The 19,017-nt window shown below is 44.3% G+C and overlaps 1 protein-coding gene across 1 annotated transcript in view; it reads left to right on the top strand.

Annotated features, from left to right (window-relative positions):
• Nucleotides 1-2,170: 2,170 nt before the first annotated feature.
• Nucleotides 2,171-19,017, top strand: part of LOC141134356 (uncharacterized) — a 51,782-nt gene continuing 34,935 nt past the window's right edge. The window contains 2 exon segments of the mRNA XM_073623924.1: nucleotides 2,171-3,772; nucleotides 18,433-18,526. Coding sequence (XP_073480025.1) covers nucleotides 2,175-3,772; nucleotides 18,433-18,526 — 1,692 coding nt within the window. The 5' untranslated portion in view covers nucleotides 2,171-2,174.

The following is a 19,017-nucleotide window of genomic DNA, read 5'->3' as shown; positions in this document are numbered from 1 at the left end:
CGTGTATAGCGGTGTTTTGCCGCGTTTGCATTCAGAATCGCTTAAAAAAAAAATAGCCAAAAATAAAAAACGCCTGTAAACTAAACGTGGCTAAATGCGAGATACCGCGTTTAGAAGTGTTTGGCGCTTGTAATGTCTGTAAACTCAGCTTCTGAATGCATTTTTTTTGTGTTCCAAAAAATGCCTCTAAACTCAACTTCCTAGAAAGGACTGTAAACGACCCTGTGTACATGGACAGATAAGATAACATAGAGGAGAGTTCAGGGGCTGTAGAAAAAAACTACCAACTGCTCCTAAAGGTCTGTCTACCAGCAGTACATGAGGCCTTAGTGTGTTCTTCTTTACACCCATCTTTCCCTCTTTCTCTCAAAGTTGGGAGGTTTGATTATCTTTACTACTGTGGAAAAAACCTTCCTTTTCAGTACTTTAAACACTTCCCGGCCACCACACGACGATATACGTCCTTACTTTCAAGGGGGATATCATTGTTATGGCAGCAGATAGCTGGCATAACCCCGGTATCCTCTTCTTCAGCCGGTGATCCGGTTTCCGATAAGAGTGGTCTCTGCAGCGGAATCACCGCAAGATCACTTTAATCGCTCCGGTGAGCCGTTGCCAGCGGCGGAGGCAATCGGATCTTTACCCTTGCTGGGCATGGAGATGAGTGAGGAGAAGATGACCCCCACCCGTCTCCATAACAATGCAGGGTGGAAGCGACATCAAAACGTCACTTCTGCCCATAGCTCTTAAAGGGCTATTTATTTTTATTTATTTTTTTAAATGACAATTTTTTTTTATTGCATTTAAGTGTAACTATGAGATCTGAGGTCTTTTTGACCCCAGATCTCATATTTAAGAGGTCCTGTCATGCTTTTTTTCTATTACAAGGGATGTTTACATTCCTTGTAATAGGAATAAATGTGACACACTTTTTTTTTAAAGAGCAGTGTAAAAATAGAAAAATAAAAGGTAAAATAAATAAGAAAAAAAAAAAATTTAAACGTGCCCGTCCCGCCGAGCTCGTGTGCAGTAGCGCCCGCATATGAAAACGGTGTTCAAAGCACACATGAGGTATCACCGCGATCGGTAGAGTGAGAGCAATAATTCTAGCTCTAGACCTCCTCTGTAACTTAAACATGCAACCTGTAGAATTTTTTTAACTTTGCCTATGGAGATTTTTAAGGGTAAAAGTTTGTCGCCATTCCACGAGCAGGCGCAATTTTGAAGCGTGACATGTTGGGTATCAATTTATTCGGCGTAACATTATATTTCACATTATAAAAAAAAATTGGGCTAACTTTACTGTTGAGTAAATGTCAAAACCTTATGTTTAGGGTTTATTAGGTTGCAGCACCTTTAGTCACGTTATTTTTTATTTCAAAGTTATTTAGCAACAATTTTTTGGCACTTTATTTGTTTGGGGGTAGCGCCGATTGTTCATGTTACACACTAACTTTACTGTTGTCTTATTCTTTTATTCAAAAAAGTGTATTTTTTCCTAAAAATGTGCGCTTGTAAGACCACTGTGCAAATACGGTGTGGCAGAAAGTATTGCAACAACCGCCATTTTATTCTCTAGGGTGTTAGAAAAAAATGTATAAAGTTTTGGTTTTTGTTTAAGGCCCCTTTCACACTGGGGCTGTTTGCAGGCGCTATTGTGCTAAAAATAGCGCCTGCAAACCGACCCGAAACAGCCGCTGCTGTCTCTCTAGTGTGAAAGCCCCGAGGGCTATCATAATGGAAAAGTGCGCTAGCAGGACGGGAAAAAAGTCCTGCTAGCAGCATCTTCGGAGCGGTGTGTATACCGCTCCTGCCCACTGAAGTCAATGGGCAGAGGCGCTTTGCGGTGATTTTTAACCCTTTCTCGCCCACTAGCGGGGGGGGTAAAACTGTCCCGCTAGTGGCCGAATACCGATGGTAAAGCACTGCTAACAATAGCGGAGCTTTACCGCTAATGCCGCCCCCAGTGTAAAAGGGGTTTAAGTAATTTTCTAGCAAAAAAAAACTGTTTTTAACTTGTAAACAACAAATCTCAAAAAGAGGCTCGGTCCTTAAGTGGTTAAAAAATACTGATCTGGATCAGCCTCCCCCTGTGTAGGAGGAAGTGACCCTCCCAACTACATTCTTCTCCGGTGTCAGATTTTCACTTTCATTCCTCTCTTCTACTGTCAGCGATGGCGTCTGCTAACCTGAGAGCTGAGCTGGAATGTTCCGTCTGTCTGAACATTTATACAGATCCTGTAAACCTGAGATGTGGACACAACTTCTGCCGGGTCTGTATTGATCGTGTGCTGGATACACAGGAGGGGTCTGGAGGATATTCCTGTCCTGACTGCAGAGAGAAGTTTCAGGATCGGCCTGCACTGCACAGGAACATAACACTATGTAACTTAGTGGAAAATTTCCTGTCTGCTCAGCCAGATCGGGAGGAGTCCGGGGTCTTCTGTACTCACTGTGTGGACTATCCTGTACCTGCTGTTAGATCCTGTCTGCACTGTGAGGTTTCTCTGTGTGATAAACACCTGAGAGTCCACAAAAAGTCCCAAGAACACGTCTTATGTGACCCCACCTTGTCCATGGAGAGCAGGAAATGCTCCATCCATAAGAAGATCCTGGAGTATTACTGCACTGAGGATGAGACCTGTGTCTGTGTATCCTGTAGTTTGGCTGGAGAACATCGGGGACACCAGGTGGAGATGCTGGATGAGGCTTCTGAAAAGAAGAAGGAGACACTGAGGAATGTTCTGCAGAACCTTCTGATAAAGAGAGAGGAGACGGAGGAAAGAGTCCAGAGTCTGCAGGAACACAGGAGGAAAGTAGAAGAAGAAGCATCTGGTGACACCGAGAGAGTCACTGCCCTGTTTAGAGATCTCAGGAGACATCTGGAAGACCTGGAGAAGAGAGTCCTGAGGGAAATCTCCGGGAGGGCAGAGCGGATCTCCATCTCCATCCGGGATCTGGAAATAAAGAAGGAGGAGCTGTCCAGGAAGATGCGTCACATTGAGGAGCTGTGTAACATGACGGATCCACTGACTGTCTTACAGGAATCAGACACAGGTGACTTGTGTGATACTGAGGATGGAGATAATGAGGACAGAGAGAGACATGAGAAACTCCTCCATGATGGAGGGGGTCTGGATGTGGATGGGATATCACACACATTACACACATTATCTGATATAATAAGAGGGGTAAATGTATACTTCTATATACAGGGAGCTGCAGACATATTACTGGATGTAAACACAGCTCATAATATTCTCCATATATCAGATGACAGGAAAACTGTATCCAGGTTAGATAGAAAACAGAATCGTCCAGAAACACCAGAGAGATTTCAGGATTGGTATCAGGTGTTGAGCAGTCGGAGTTTCTCCTCAGGGAGACATTACTGGGAAGTGGATGTCGGGGCATCAAATGAATGGATGGTTGGGATGTGTTACCCCAGTATAGACAGGATAGGAGGGCAGTCAGGGATTGGATATAATAAAAAGTCCTGGAGTTTGATCAGATGTAATAATCAGTATGGGGTGAGACATGACAGTAAAAAGATCCCCTTTCCCTCCAAAATCTCCAGTAACAGAGTCAGGATATATCTGGATTATGAGGCCGGGTGGATCTCCTTTTATGATCTGTGTGACCGGATCCGACATCTCCACACCTTCACCACCACCTTCACTGAGCCCCTCCATGCTGGGATATGGGTATATAAAGGTTATATAAAGATGTGTGGGGGGGAATAGGGAATAATAGTCACTCTGTGCGGGGTGCAGTGCGGTCGCTGTGATTGGATAGGATGGGGTCACTTCTCCTCTCTTTCCTCCTCCTATTCCATACAATCTATACTAAATAGAGATGAAAAGAAATGTAACAATCTCAGAGGAAATATATGAAGAAGGGATCTAGAGATTTACTGCTAAGACAATAAAATGTGATGTATCATTAAAGTGTATGTCCACCCATAATGTTTTCTTTTCTTAGTTTTGGATGGAGTGGGGGAGAATTAGAACCCCTGTCAGGTTTTTACTGCTATCCAAATATCCGTTAAAGAGATTTCTCCTCACTTCCTGTCCCGGTGACAAGATTTTACCAAGCAGGAAGTGAGGAGAGCTCTCCACAATTGTAATAAAATATGATTGGGGCTCTAGTCTTCCCCTATTCTACTAAAAATGTATGTCTGGGTCCCTGTTGCTGATTTCCTCTCACTTCCTGCTCGGTACATTGTTGTCAGCAGGACAGGAAGTGAGGGGAATCCCCAGATATCAGTAAAAACCCAACAGGGATTCTAATCCTCCCTCACTCCATCCAAAACTATAAAGAAAAGTTCTTTGCTTGGCATAGACTTTAATAGAATGTATCAGTAATATAATTGTGTTGGTGTCACTGTTATCAGCACTGAGATGTATATTGCTGTGCAGCATGTTCTCCGGTCTCACCCTCATCTTCCCCACCAGAGAGGACAATACCTTACAGAGACACGGCATACATTAGGCTGGTAATATGTAGAATATACGGGAAGCCAAAGAGGGTGAGACCGGAGAACACAATCAGGGCTGCTGTTAGAAATCATGGGGCCCCGTACATTACCTGACAGGGACCCCCCAGCCTGGATGGGTGTGTGGGGTCAGGTGTATGGCCCTGAATACGGCTTACTTATTCATGTGACCAAAGTACTTGTGTGAATGAACCCTTAATTATGTTTTTTTTTAAATTTTATTTATAAAAAAAATTAACATTCCTGTAGGCAGTGGGGGGCTTTGGTGAAATTTTAGGGTTCTAAACAGTCTGCTGATGTCTCACTTTTAAGACAGAAGAAGAGATTGAGGACAGAGATCTCCAATCCTTTCACTACATCTGAAGCTGCAGAGAATGAATGAACAGGAGGTGCTCTGTACAGAGGCTTTCTGTTCATTCACAAACTGAAGCATAGTAAACACACTTCAATTATGAATGAATACAGAAGTGATCGTTATCAATCACTCACTGTGTTCACTCAGAAAAAGAAGGGGCTGATAAATATGACATATTTACTGGTCCTCCTGTGTGCCCACAGCAGCTGACAGCCATCGGGAGAGAGGAGGAAAAGCTGGCAGAGCTGTGGGGAGAAGAGGGCCACCATGGGATCAGAGCTGTGGGGAATGGGGATTGTGGACAGGAGAGGGGTGATCAGAGCAGTGGGGGACCAGTCTCTGAAACTGATCCCCCTGTGGCCCCCCTGTAGCAACCGCTGCGAGGGAGAGAAGGAGAAGTCATCTGTACTGCGGGGGAGATGGTGGGGCTCTGAGCTGTGATCAGCAGCTTTTTGAACTGCCTGCAACATAAAGCTGCCCAGACCCCATACAGGAGGGCCGGTTCTACCCCCTCTGTGGCCCTGAACACGCTGAACACCAATATACATCACAGTGCTGCTAACAGTCACACCATCTGATTGGTTGCTCCGGGTCTCACACTCTGCACTACTGTGCTGAATAAGAAGAGATGTATTATGGGAAAAGGAGAACACGGGGTTAATCTGTTACTTTATCTTTCTGAAAGCCTACGAGGGAAGCCGGGGGCCCAAATACTGTATATGACATTGTCTGGAGGCCACAAAAATATCACATTGCCTAGGGGCCCCAAATATATCATATGGCTTGGGAACACAAGTATGTGACATTCTCTAGGGTTCCCCAAATATGTCCCAGTCCCTGGGGGCCCAAATATGTCACATTCTCTGGAAGCCTGAAAAATCTAACATTACAGTACCTGGGGCCCCCAAACATTGCCAAGGGTCTGGTGGCAGGGCCGAGCCAAAGAGTTGCAGAAGAGGCGGCCAACTTGGGTACTTCAGTGAGATGGGAGCACAAAAATGTCAGAACCTGCAACCTATACCGCTATAGTTCACAGCTCATTGTTTTTTTTGCCTTGGGTGCTAAAGGAGTCTGTCTGGGGCCCCAAATGTGTCTCAATACCTAGGGATCCTATATGAGGCTTTATTTTTTTCTTTTGAGACCCAGGTATGTCACATTGCTTTGGAACCCCAAATGGTCTAAAAGAGACTCTGTCACCTGCACACTCAAGGCCCATCCCTACCCCTTTATATTCCCCAATATTGCTCTCCTCTGATGCTCCATTCCACCCCCCCTGTGTAGGTTCCATGTTGGAATATGTCAGAGCTTACACAGAATTGATGCCACCCCTCCCCCTCCCTCATGTGACAGTATTCAAGCCTGGTGATTGGTTGCTTAGTCCTGAAGATTGTATGCTGAGAGAAAATCACATGATCCTTCATACCCGGGAAATTGGGAACCTAGCAAGGGCTTTGATGGAGCAACAACATATTGGGGAACAGCAAAGGAGAATATATAGGGGGGTTTGGAGGGTTTTCAAGAGAACCTCCCACTTTACCCTGAAAGAACAAAGTGGGTGGAGTCTCTTTATCCCGCCTCTGGGCTGGCCAAAGGTTGATCAATCAGTATGACTATGTTCAGTGGTAAGAGGTGATGGGGTGCACTGATCTGGGGGTGCAGTGTTTACCTGGAGAGATGTACTTACTGTTATTTATAGACTACAATATAACAGTGTACACTTCTCCGGCTCTGAGTGTGGATGTACATGGAGACTCTATAGGGGGTGTACGGCAGCTACATTACTTACAGAAGGGGGCGGGGTATTATTTCCTATGGCTCCTCCCAGTACATGATCAGTATGTATAGTGAGATGGGACATTGTATAGAGTGCTGGACCTGAGACAGAGCGCAGAGTGTAACATGACTTATGGGAGGCACAGATGGAGGTGGCCCTTTAAGACTCTATCTATCTATCTATCTATCTATCTATCTATCTATCTATCTATCTATCTATCTATCTATCTATCTATCTATCTAATTACAATATGTAGTAGAAATAAGAATATAATAAGTTTGAAGATTGTGTCATTCTTTTTCATCATATATCTCTGTCATCATGTATGATTGATAAGTGTATCTACATTATTTTATCATATATTATATCACTTTTATAATGGATCCTAATATAATGTGTCCCCATAGAATGGATCACCAATGGAATTCTATGGGATCACTTTTATAACTACTGACTTAATATTGTATCACTTATACTGATTTTTAGGTTTTTGATTTATTCGATTTTTAGATTTAGGTCACATGATAATTGCACAAATCAAAATAATATTTTTGCTGAAAATACGGGAAAATCATTATTAGTGGATACAAATACAACATAACTTACAAAATTCCTTCTAATTTTAGAACATGAACCTGTATTGAGCTAATAAATAACTAATATTTGTAAATTGTAATTTGTGGGTTTTTTTTGCAAACCAGTGAGAATTGAAGGAACACAGAACTGTAAATAGGCGACTTACACTGACCAATGGCAGCAGCCAGTTGGGGTTAAGAAAAATTTCACAACACGCCCCTTCTATAGAATTTGTTCTAATGATTGACTTCTGCTGAGCAGGGACGGCCGCACACTGAATGACATTGAGCCGATCCCCGCCAAACCGGCTGAATTTCCATCCATGTATGGCCAGCTTTAGGGATCATTCACACTAGGGGCAGGGACTGACACTCCTTCGAAAAGTGTTCCATACTCAGATCAAATGCAGCGCCACCACCCTGCAACCATGTGCATTGCACATGGATATGGGGTGGTTGCAGAGTGTCCCTATCTACTGCAGAGTCCGGGGGAAGGGTTGCTCTGGGCATGACCGACCTTGAAGCTGCAATCGGAATCATTTGATGGAAACTGGATCGTATGAAATCTATGAATGGGTCATGTTAGGTTAGTGGTGGTATCTGCCGAATGCATTAAGAAATGCCAGCTTTGCTTCATGGCTGTGGCATGCCTGCATCTCTGATTGGTGCCTCTGCAGTTAACAGGGAGAAGTTCAGGGCCAGTAAAACCATGGCTCAACTGATGGGTTTTACCACCCCGAAATGCTAGCCTGAATGAGCCTCAGTGCTGGTGCACTGCAGACAGCCAATCATAAGCAGCGTAGACCTTCCTCATCCCACAGCTGCATATATATATGCCCCTTGAAGCACATGGAGGAAGAGGAATTGGTGGACATGGGGGGTTCGGAGGACAGAGGGGGATAAAAGCCCACAGAAGATCAGAAGAGGTAGCAGAGAGCCACTGAGGGGAGAGGACACTACAACCCAGGAAGAAGGAATGGCACTAACTGCAGGGATCGAGGGGTGCCCACTTTTTGAATAAATAGTTGTAATCAACTACTATTCTACTCACCAAAGTGTGGGGATCACTTCTGGTATAAGTTGAAAAGTTGAAGGTTGCTGAAGCGACCATGAGCTTATTGCAAAAGCAAGAATGCAGCCAACATAAGTGATGCTGGGCTGGCCAGCTGTATTCCTTACATCGATGACAGTGAAGCGGTTAAGAATTGACTATGGGTTATATGCTGCCACCTTCAGGTGAGGTCACTGGCAAACAATGTTGTTAGGACTGCTTATATAACTGCTCCCAGCAATCCTCAATTTTTTTGCTAATGTCCTCAGGTGATCGACATCCTTGCCCTCTGCTAAGAGATCAGATCAGACCCTGCCACAGGGGAGATGTAGGGTGAGCCTATAAAAGCTGACTCTAGAACTGGACTCAGAGTGTTCTACAGGTCCAGAGCAGTGGTGATCCGAGTCCCAGTAGTTCAACCTGGTGCTACATCCCCTGTGAAGGTGCCTTTTCCCGATGTGGTGAGTCTGAGGCTTTGCCCCTTCCCCTGACCCTCATGACATATGTCGGACAAATGGGAAATAAGACATGGGAGCTGCCTAGCACCCACCATGCACAGGGCCATGTGGGGTTGTTCAGGGTTCCTCTCAAAACTTTGTCTTCACACCTCAACATTTTTCCTTACCTCCTCGTGTACTTCCCATTCCTCCTTTTAAACTACAGTAGAGAGGAATTTACTGCCTGTATGGCTGATGGCTGATATGGAAAGTTTCTGCACTCAGAGACCACAGGACACACAAGGCTTAAGCAGGAGATGGCAGAGTTCTTTTCCATTCAGTGTTCCAGAAAATCTTTTACAATCCTAATTTCACAATCTTTACTAAACCAAAAAAAGTTGCGCAACAATTGTCACCAAATAGTAAAAAAAAGAATTATTTTGTGAGAACCTGAGGGCTTGCCACATACTTTGAGCCCAGTTGTCTAACCATCATACAGTACATGCGGTCAGATTTTCCAACGGGAAATGTTCGATGGGAGCTTGTTGTCGGAAACTCCGACCTTGTGTAGGCTCCATTGGACATTTTCCGTCGGAATTTCCAACAAACAAAATTTGAGATCTGGATCTCAAATTTTCCGACAACAAAATCTGTTGTTGGAAATTCCGATCGTGTGTACACAATTCCGAACCACAAAATTCAACGCATGTTCGGAATCAAGCAGAAGAGCCGCACTGGCTATTGAACTTAATTTTTCTTGGCTCGTCGTACGTGCTGTACATCACCACGTTCTTGATGTTCAGAATTTCCGACAAGATTTGTGTGACCGTATGTATGCAAGACAAGTTTGAGCCAACATCTGTCGGAAAAAAAAGCATGGATTTTGTTGACGGAATGTGTGATCGTGTGTACGCGGCATAAAGCTGGTCATACACTGTAAAATTTCTCTCATTCAGCCACAACAACTGAATAGGACAAATCTATCAATTTCTTCAACACCTATTCGGAGCGGATGGACAAATCTAGTGTCAGCTATTGTAGTGTGACATCTGTGGTTGTCAGAATACTCATACAGTGGCTGTATCTGCATTTTTCCATGTATAGATAGAAGGATGTTGGGTAGGAGAGTGTTGATAGGGCCATCCACTGAGCAAACTACAACTGGTTCATCAGGAACTGGCAAAATTAGTTCTGTGTATGGGCCAGCTTTAGAGATGTTACCAGTGTTGCTGTTGATACCATGTTTATACAATGTGTGGAGAAAATGGCTGTAGCTGTAATTTTGGCGGTTTGCGTGAAGCTTCCCGGCTCATCACATGGGTGTCATGTCATTACACATACATAAAACAACTTGGCTAAAGACTGCAGAACTTGCTTCTAAGAGGAAGAATCTGGTTAGCATGGCCTTTGAAGGACAACATCTTCACATCTACTTTTGATTCCATTATCAGGGATGCCTACTGGTGGCAAGAGCAGCTAACTTCTTCAGCAGAAGAAGCCTAAGAAACAGACTACAAAGTCTTCAAAATGTTCCTTTCATTTCTCCACCCCTGCATCTTACCCATCAAGACCCACCAAGCTTGGCTTCCAGTCTACTCACAAGTTCTTGGGCTCAAATTTTGATAAATTCTCAGACAAGCCTTCCATGAAAGATGGTCATGGGACCACAATGAGGAGGGTCAAGCAAAGGTTTAAACTTCTGCAGAATCCTCCTACACCCACCCCACTGTCTCCAGCAGCATTCATCCCAGGGCATATGAGTCTATAATATTAGGGACTGTGCTACACCACCATTAAAGGTAACTATTTGCTACTGATTTGTCCAGAAGGAGATCCCTGCCCTCGACCAGCATGTGGAATGTAATGTGTGTGTTGCTGGACTGACATTGTACACATGTACACATGACAATGGAGATGTGGTTCAATTAGTATGGGCAGGGATGCTTCATATCATTCATAGCATACTGGGTCAAACATATGGTGGCTGGGAAGAATGCAGGACTGAGCAGAACACCGGAGTAGGTGGTGGTGCCACACATTTTGTCCGATGGTGACAGTACAAGCATCTCTATCCCATCCTCCTCACTTACTTCATCCTCTGACTCCTTGGAACCAGCAGCCTTCCCCTAAGAACCCCAGAGCATATGCAATATTCCAGGCTAAATGCTGCCATGCTGGGGACAGGAGCAATTCTGATTTAGAGCTGCTGGCAGCTCTCTAGGCTGAAAGGTGGCTGACCCCACACACCATCTATATCCAGGCAAAGTCATGTGTGACAACAGCACTAAACTTATGGATGCCCCTTGCCTGGAAAAAAAGCACATGTACCTTGCCTGGCACATGTCCTAGTGGTTCATTGGATCATCATGAAGTGCCCTAGCTTTCAGTGAGTCTTTCGTCAGGCCAGAAGGGTTTGTGGTGCTTTGGGTGGTTATAGCTTGCCTAGCAGAACTACAGCTCCAATATTAGCTGCCTCAACTGTGACACCTCCAGGCGTCAGAGCCGGCCAGAGTGGGAATGTAAGGTATGTACTACAACCTGTTCTTTGATCCCTAGATATAACAAGCATTTAATACTTGCAAAGCAAGCACATTGCAAGGGTGTATTTTTAAAAATTCTCAGAATTGGGCTTTAAGAACTTCTTTGCTGCATTTCCTGATGGTGGCAGGATCCCTTCTGATAACTAACATGCCTCTGATCCTTTGATCCCTGAAAAAACAAGCAACAATGGCAGCAGCTGCTTCAGCATTGCTTTGTATGGTTTTTCAAACTACAGCAGACAGGCCTGGTTTCGGGCAGTGCCTTAATCACATGATTGCTGACTACATCGGGTCCAGGGCTGATGTAGGCACTTTCAGATACGTAGACCCTATATACTATTGGGTGTCCAGGCTGAATCATGGGCTGGAGCTTGCACAGTATGCGCTGCAGCTTGTGGATTGCCCTGGAACAAGAAGGCCTTCAGCACAGCAGTAGTTTTTTTTTACAAAGAGGAGAATCCACCTATCCCCTGACAGTCGACCACTTTTATTAAAATGAACCAGTCTTGGATTACCAATGACTACAAAACCTCTGCCGCTGATACTATAGACTAGAATTAGACCTGCCACCATTACCAGCTTGTCACGCACCTGATGAAGATCGAGCTAAATAATGGGGGGCTTCTCCTGCACCTCTTGTCAAACACCCCTGGTAGTGGGGACAGGACACAGAGTATCACAAAGGCCAATGTAGCAGGCAGTGGCAACTGTTGGTTGAAAGATCTGGATGACCATGAATCACCGGACAGGGACCAGAGACCAGTACACAGTGACACTTGATCAGTGGACAGGAGCAAAGCCAGGACACAAGCCAAAAGGTCATGAACAGCCAGGCAGCAAGGTACAGGAACATTAGGCAAAGGAAGCATCAGGATATAAGTTAGGGTCAGTTCACAGCTCAGGCAGCGAAATGCAGAAACGTAAGGAAGAAGCGGAGTCAGAGTACAAGCCTATACAGGTAGGCAGGAATCCAAAGATCTGTCAGAGGCAAGCTGGGTCAAGCACGGGAAGGCAAATATAGTAGGTCAGGGCACAGGTACATCAGGAACTAGTTGAAGACCACTCAGCAATCTGTTCATGTTACAATCCAGCCTTAATAGGCTGTTTGACGCCAATGCCAGGCATATACGTGTGCACGCACCACTTGTTTGCACGTGCATGCTTATACCCATCTTGCAGTGACCCCTTGCCCAGAATTTTGTCTTGCTCCAATACCTACTGTAAAGTAGATATGGCGCCGTTTAATCCCCGTGTTGAAAAACTTTCAGCTGAATAAATAAATTACTGAATGTGTAAGTGTTGGTGCAATTAACCAAAAAAATGCACATATAATACATTATCAAACTGTTGTAAACAAAGTAATTTCCTGTGCTGGTATACTAAAATCAATAAATTCCCACTAAAAGTTACTATAAAACATTACATGGTTCCATTCTGATTAAAGTGCTTTAGTGCAAACTTTTATGGGTTATATTGCAAATCTAAATATAAAACTGTAAATAGAGATTATAATATTGCCAATATAAAGTTCTTATGGTATCCAAAAAATAATAAGGTGCTATTGTGCTGGTGAAAAACAATATAGTCCGTTTTATAAAAGTGATCACAGCATGCGTGCTCTTTCTGTGCTCTTATTGTGGCCGCACTCACCAGAATTACCCCCCCCCCTCTTGGGGTGTGGAGCATTCACAGTATCTGCCACTGTGCAGCAATCTGAGGGCTGGATGTTCCTGGTGTATTAGTAGTTGCCAATCTTGTCCCAAATGTCATATAAGGTATAGGAGAAAAAAGGTGCCAATAGTGTGATATTGCTTCAACCAATTTATTGTTTAAAACATGAAAAGGGTACTCACATTCAGTAAGATACAAAAAGCATTTGTTGCTGACACAAAGACCGGTGTACTGACCCCGCCCTACGCGTTTCGTCACTCTGGCGTCATCTGGAGCACTCCAGATGACGTCAGAGCGACGAAATGCACTTTTTTTGTTTTGCCATGCCAATCAGCATTGTTAAAGCTGCAGCTGGGAAATTGTTACATGAAAATTAACAAAACACATAAAACAAAAATATGCTACAAATTTTATTGGTCAACAAAACAGGACTTGGAAAAAAGGAAGGAAAGCAAAAAACACGTTAATTTGAGACACTAACAGAATATGGTTTTGAGATCTGACCATTTTGCAGAGGAAATTAACAGGAGTTAAAAGGACTGCGCCCACAAACAGACATCTATTAAGGATTTAAACATTAGTCACAACATCTTGAGGAAGATTTAGCAAAATAATGCAGCACAGAATTAAATCAAAGTTAAACAACCTAAAGTTGTCACTAAATGATATATTGCTCACACAGGCCATGGGCATATGTGGAATTGCACCCCAAAATACATTTAGCTACTTCTCCTGAGTACGGGGATACCACATGTGTGGGACTTTTTGGGAGCCTAGCCGTGCACGGGACCCCGAAAACCAATCACCGCCTTCAGGATTTCTAAGGGTGAAAATTTTTGATTTCACTCTTCACTGCCTATCACAGTTTCGGAGGCCATGGAATGCCCAGGTGGCACAAACCCCCCCCAAATGACCCCATTTTGGAAAGTAGACACCCCAAGCTATTTGCTGAGAGGCATGGTGAGTATTTTGCAGCTCTCATTTGTTTTTGAAAATGAAGAAAGACAAGAAAAAAACTTTTTTTTTTTCTTTTTTCAATTTTCAAAACTTTGTGACAAAAAGTGAGGTCTGCAAAATACTCATTATACCTCTCAGCAAATAGCTTTGGGTGTCTACTTTCCAAAATGGGGTCATTTGGGGGGTTTTGTGCCACCTGGGCATTCCATGGCCTCCGAAACTGTGATAGGCAGTCAAGAGAGAAATCAAAAATTTCCGCCCTTAGAAAGCCTGAAGGCGGTGCTTGGTTTTCGGGGTCCCGTACGCGGCTAGGCTCCCAAAAAGTCTCACACATGTGGTATCCCCATACTCAGGAGAAGCAGCAGAATGTATTTTGGGGTGTAATTTCACATATTCCCATGGCATGTTTGAGCAATATATCATTTAGTGACAATTTTGTGCAAAAAAAAAAAAATTTGTCTCTTTCCCGCAACTTGTGTCGCAACATAAAATATTCCATGGACTCGACATGCCTCTCAGCAAATAGCTGGGGGTGTCTACTTTCCAAAATGGGGTCATTTGGGGGGGGTTTTGAACTGTCCTGGCATTTTATGCACAACATTTAGAAGCTTATGTCACACATCACCCACTCTTCTAACCACTTGAAGACAAAGCCCTTTCTGACACTTATTGTTTACATGAAAAAGTTTTTTTTTTTTGCAAGAAAATTACTTTGAACCCCCAAACATTATATATTTTTTTAAAGCAAATGCCCTACAGATTAAAATGGTGGGTGTTTCATTTTTTTTTTTTCACACAGTATTTGCGCAGCGATTTTTCAAACGCATTTTTTGGGGAAAAAACACACTTTTTTAAATTTTAATTTACTAAAACACACTATATTGCCCAAATGTTTGATGAAATAAAAAAGATGATCTTAGGCCGAGTACATGGATACCAAACATGACATGCTTTACAATTGCGCGCAAACGTGCAGTGGCAATAAAATAAATACATTTTTAAAAGCCTTTAAAAGCCTTTACAGGTTACCACTTTAGATTTACAGAGGAGGTCTACTGCAAAAATTACTGCCCTCGATCTGACCTTCGCGGTGATACCTCACATGCATGGTGCAATAGCTGTTTACGTTTGACGACAGACCGCCGCTTGCGTTCGCCTTAGCGCGAGAGCAGGGGGCGACACGGGTGCTTTTTTTTTTTTTTTTCTTTATTATTTTTTTGCTTTTTTATCTTATTTTTAAACTGTTCCTTTCATTTTTTTTTTTTTAATCATTTTTATTGTTATGTCGGGGAATGTAAATATCCCCTATGATAGCAATAGGTAGTGACAGGTACTCTTTTTTTGAAAAAATTGGGGTCTATTAGACCCTAGATCTCTCCTCTGCCCTCAAAGCATCTGACCAAACCAAGATCGGTGATAAAATGCTTCCCCAATTTCCCAATGGCGCTATTTACATCCGGCAAAATCTAAGTCATAAAATGCTCGTAGCTTCCGGTTTCTTAGGCCATAGAGATGTTTGGAGCCACTCTGGTCTCTGATCAGCTCTATGGTCAGCTGGCTGAATCACCGGCTGCATTTTCAGGTTCCCTGTTGAGACAGGAGAGCAAGAGAAAAACACGGAAGACGGTGGGGGGGGGCATTCCCTCCCACGGCTTGTAAAAGCAGTCTAGAGGCTAATTAGCCGCTAGGATTGCTTTTACATGAAAGCCGACCGCTGGCTGAAAAGAATGATACCAAGATGATACCTAAACCTGCAGGCATCATTCTGGTATAACCACTCAAAGTTGTGAATGGCGTACCTGAAGACAAAAAAATGGTTAACAATAAAGCACAGTAAACGGTAAAGTAAAGCAAACATGATAAAAAATAATAACAATAAAACATTGCAGAATAGAATACAGTAAAAAAGAGCAGAACAATAGAGAGAATAGAGAGAGAGAGAACAATAAAACGACAACTATTTTTTTTAATTTTATATATATATATATATATATATATATATATATATATATATATATATATATATTTTACACTTTTTTTGTAACTAACTTTTATAACTGTAACCGGTTCCAGGTTCGGGTCTCTCAAAATGCGATGGCATCTTGGGAGACCCTGTGAAAGTGTGCCTAGTCTGTGGAATGCTGTACCCTACGTTAATACTCAACTAGTGAATGGTAGCATTCAAAACATTCACCAATGCAAAGACCAGGATTGTCAGGACAGGAGGGACAATAATAGCGGGTGTCACGCCTATATCCGCGCTTGCTGCAGACACAACATTTTTTTTGGGGGGGTTCATTGGGTAGGGGTACTCGGGAGCACATATAAATGCCTCTCATGCAGCCGACTGCATTTGGTTGGGGATGTGAATGGGGGAAGTACGGGCGCTGCAGAAGCGGTGGGTTCCCAATTAGGATTGGCGAATGCAGCAGGAAGGGCACTATGGGCACGACGGGCCTGTGTTTGTCTTTTTGGTGGCAGCGGGACACTACTTGTGCTTGCCACCTCACCAGCTTGAACTGCACTTATGGGACTCGCCACGTCACCAAGTGTTACTGCAGTGCTGGTTTGACTACGACCGGGGTGTACTAGGCCGCTGGCGCTTGCCAGTTCACCAAAACGCTACCAAAAAAACTGTTAGCGATCGCAGGGATCAGGCCTGACTCTGCGAACGCTGCAGTTATGTGTTTAGTCTTTTGTAAGTGACAGTGATCGCTCGATACTGCACTTGGGTGGGCTGGGCTGGGCCGGGCGGAGGGGCAAAACGCAGGTGCTAGGCGGTATCTGGGCTGATCCCACTAACACTGCGTTTTTGGGAACCCTAAACTGCTGGGGACTCTAGTATAGATCTGATCGGATCAGATATTGATGCGTTCAGATACTATACCACTAAGGGAGGTGTACGGTGCGTGCGTGGGTGTTAGCACTACTGGCGCTAACCTGACGCTGCCTGGGGCTGGTGCTTGCCAGTTCACCAAAATACTACCAAAAAAACTGTTAGCGATCGCAGGGATCAGGCCTGACTCTGCGAATGCTGCAGTTATGCGTTTAGTGTTTTGTAAGTGACAGTGATCGATCGATACTGCACTTGGGTGGGCTGGGCGGAGGGGCAAAACGCAGGTGCTAGCAGGTATCTGGGCTGATTCCGCTAACACTGCGTTTTTGGGAACCCTAAACTGCTGGGGACGCTAGTATAGATCTGATCGGATCAGATATTGATCCGTTAAGATACTATACCACTAAGGGAGGCGTATGCTGTGTGCGTGGTAGTTAGCAGTACTGGGGCTAATCTGACGCTGCCTGGGGCGACGCATATCACCGCCGGGCGATCAGGGGGCTAAACCTTTATTCAGTAATAAACGGCGGGTGCCCTGACACTATAAAAAATAAATGAACTAACCAGCGTCACCCGTAACAGTTATACGGTGATCAGCGGTGAAAGGGTTAACTAGGGGGCAATCAAGGGGTTAAAACATTTATTCGGTAGTATATGGGGGTCCCTGACGCTATAAAACGCTGACGGCGAACCTAAATATTTACCTCCCTAACTAGCGTCACCAGCGACACTAATACAGCGATCAGAAAAATGATCGCTTAGCGACACTGGTGACGGGGGGTGATCAAGGGGTTAAAACTTTATTAGGGGGGTTAGGGGGGTACCCTAGACCTAAAGAGGGCTAACAGTAACTGTCCCAACACTGTAACTGTCACAAACTGACACCATGCAGTAATCAGAAAAAAAAAAACTGCTTGGTGTCAGTTTGTGACAGGAGGGGGGTGATCGGGGGGGGTGATGGGGGGGGGGGGATCGGGGGCGGGGATCGGGGTGTTTTGTGTGCCTGGCATGTTCTACTGTGTGTGTTGTGCACTCACTCACATGTCTTCTCTCCTCGGGCCGGAACGCAAATTACCGAGCCGAGGAGAGATGACATCATTTCCTTTGCTGCTGTTTAGCATACAGCAGCAAAGGAATGATTCAATTGGCTGGCGGCGATCGCGAGGGGGGGGCCACGAACGGATGGTCTCCCCCTCACCTCTGATCGCCGCTGGACAAAAGACGACCGCCTCAGACACCGGGGGGGTCCAATCGGACCCCCCACCCGCGGAAGGCAAATCACGTACATGTACGTGATTTTGCCTGTCCGTGCCACCTTGCCGACGTACATCGGCGTGAGGCGGTCGTCAAGTGGCTAGACAGCTGCTAGCACTGATCACGTCCCATATGACCGTGCAGACCAAACTAAGATACAAAGGAGAGCCGCGCTATCTTAATCTAAAAGTGTGATAGCAACAAATATTATACTTCTATATCTGCTTTCACCAAATCACTATAAATCATATGATTACAATCAAAAGATAGGGGACAGGACGGTGCAGGAGACAACAGAGTGTTCTCAGCGTGGAACCAGCTCAGCGACCACAACGGCTTTTGATATCTGTATAGAGCGGTGCACTGCAGCACCCACTAAATGTGAGTACCCCAGTAAAGGGACTATTGTTGTATATGAATAAATATTTTAAATGACATCACACTATCTAGTTTCCTGTGTTATATTTTTATGTGGATAATGTACCAGCAATCAGCCCAGGATCCCAGTACAAACACTGAACCCAGAGGAGGTTCATATGCGTGTTTTGGCCAAGAATAACGACAAGGTCACTCGCTCTAAGGTGAGCGCACACACTGAAGGGATTATAGAGGGAATGTCCGCTTGGCTTCATGATATGGGGAAGGCAATATTCCAAGTATTCTAGAGGTGTTACAATGTTTTACAAGTTGCCAGGGCTGGATGAGGCTGAGGGTAAATGATGTCAGTTGGTCCGGGTAGCTTGGATCATAGGATATTGTGACGTGATCTGTAGGTTAACCATTGAAGTCTACATTTTACATACTTTGTGAATAATTTGGGATATGGGGATGGGGTGGTTTTTCTGATCTCTTTTTTTTATATTGTAATTAGGGATGAGCTTCGTGTTCGAGTCGAACCCATGTTTGACTCGGACATCATCTGTTCACCCGTTCGCCGAATTGCAAACGATATGGGCCGTTAGCGCCAAATTCGTGTGGCGTGTCACGGCCCATAATTAACTGCGGCATCGCAGTGCATTGCTGGCTGATGATTGGCCAAGCATGCACTATGACCCGCATGCTTGGCCAATCA

Source organism: Aquarana catesbeiana, linkage group LG03 (genome assembly GCF_042186555.1).
Source record: "Aquarana catesbeiana isolate 2022-GZ linkage group LG03, ASM4218655v1, whole genome shotgun sequence".
Classification (NCBI taxonomy): Eukaryota; Metazoa; Chordata; class Amphibia; order Anura; family Ranidae; genus Aquarana; species Aquarana catesbeiana.
Note: the sequence above shows the minus strand (reverse complement) of the source record. Positions and strands in the feature narration are given on the sequence as shown.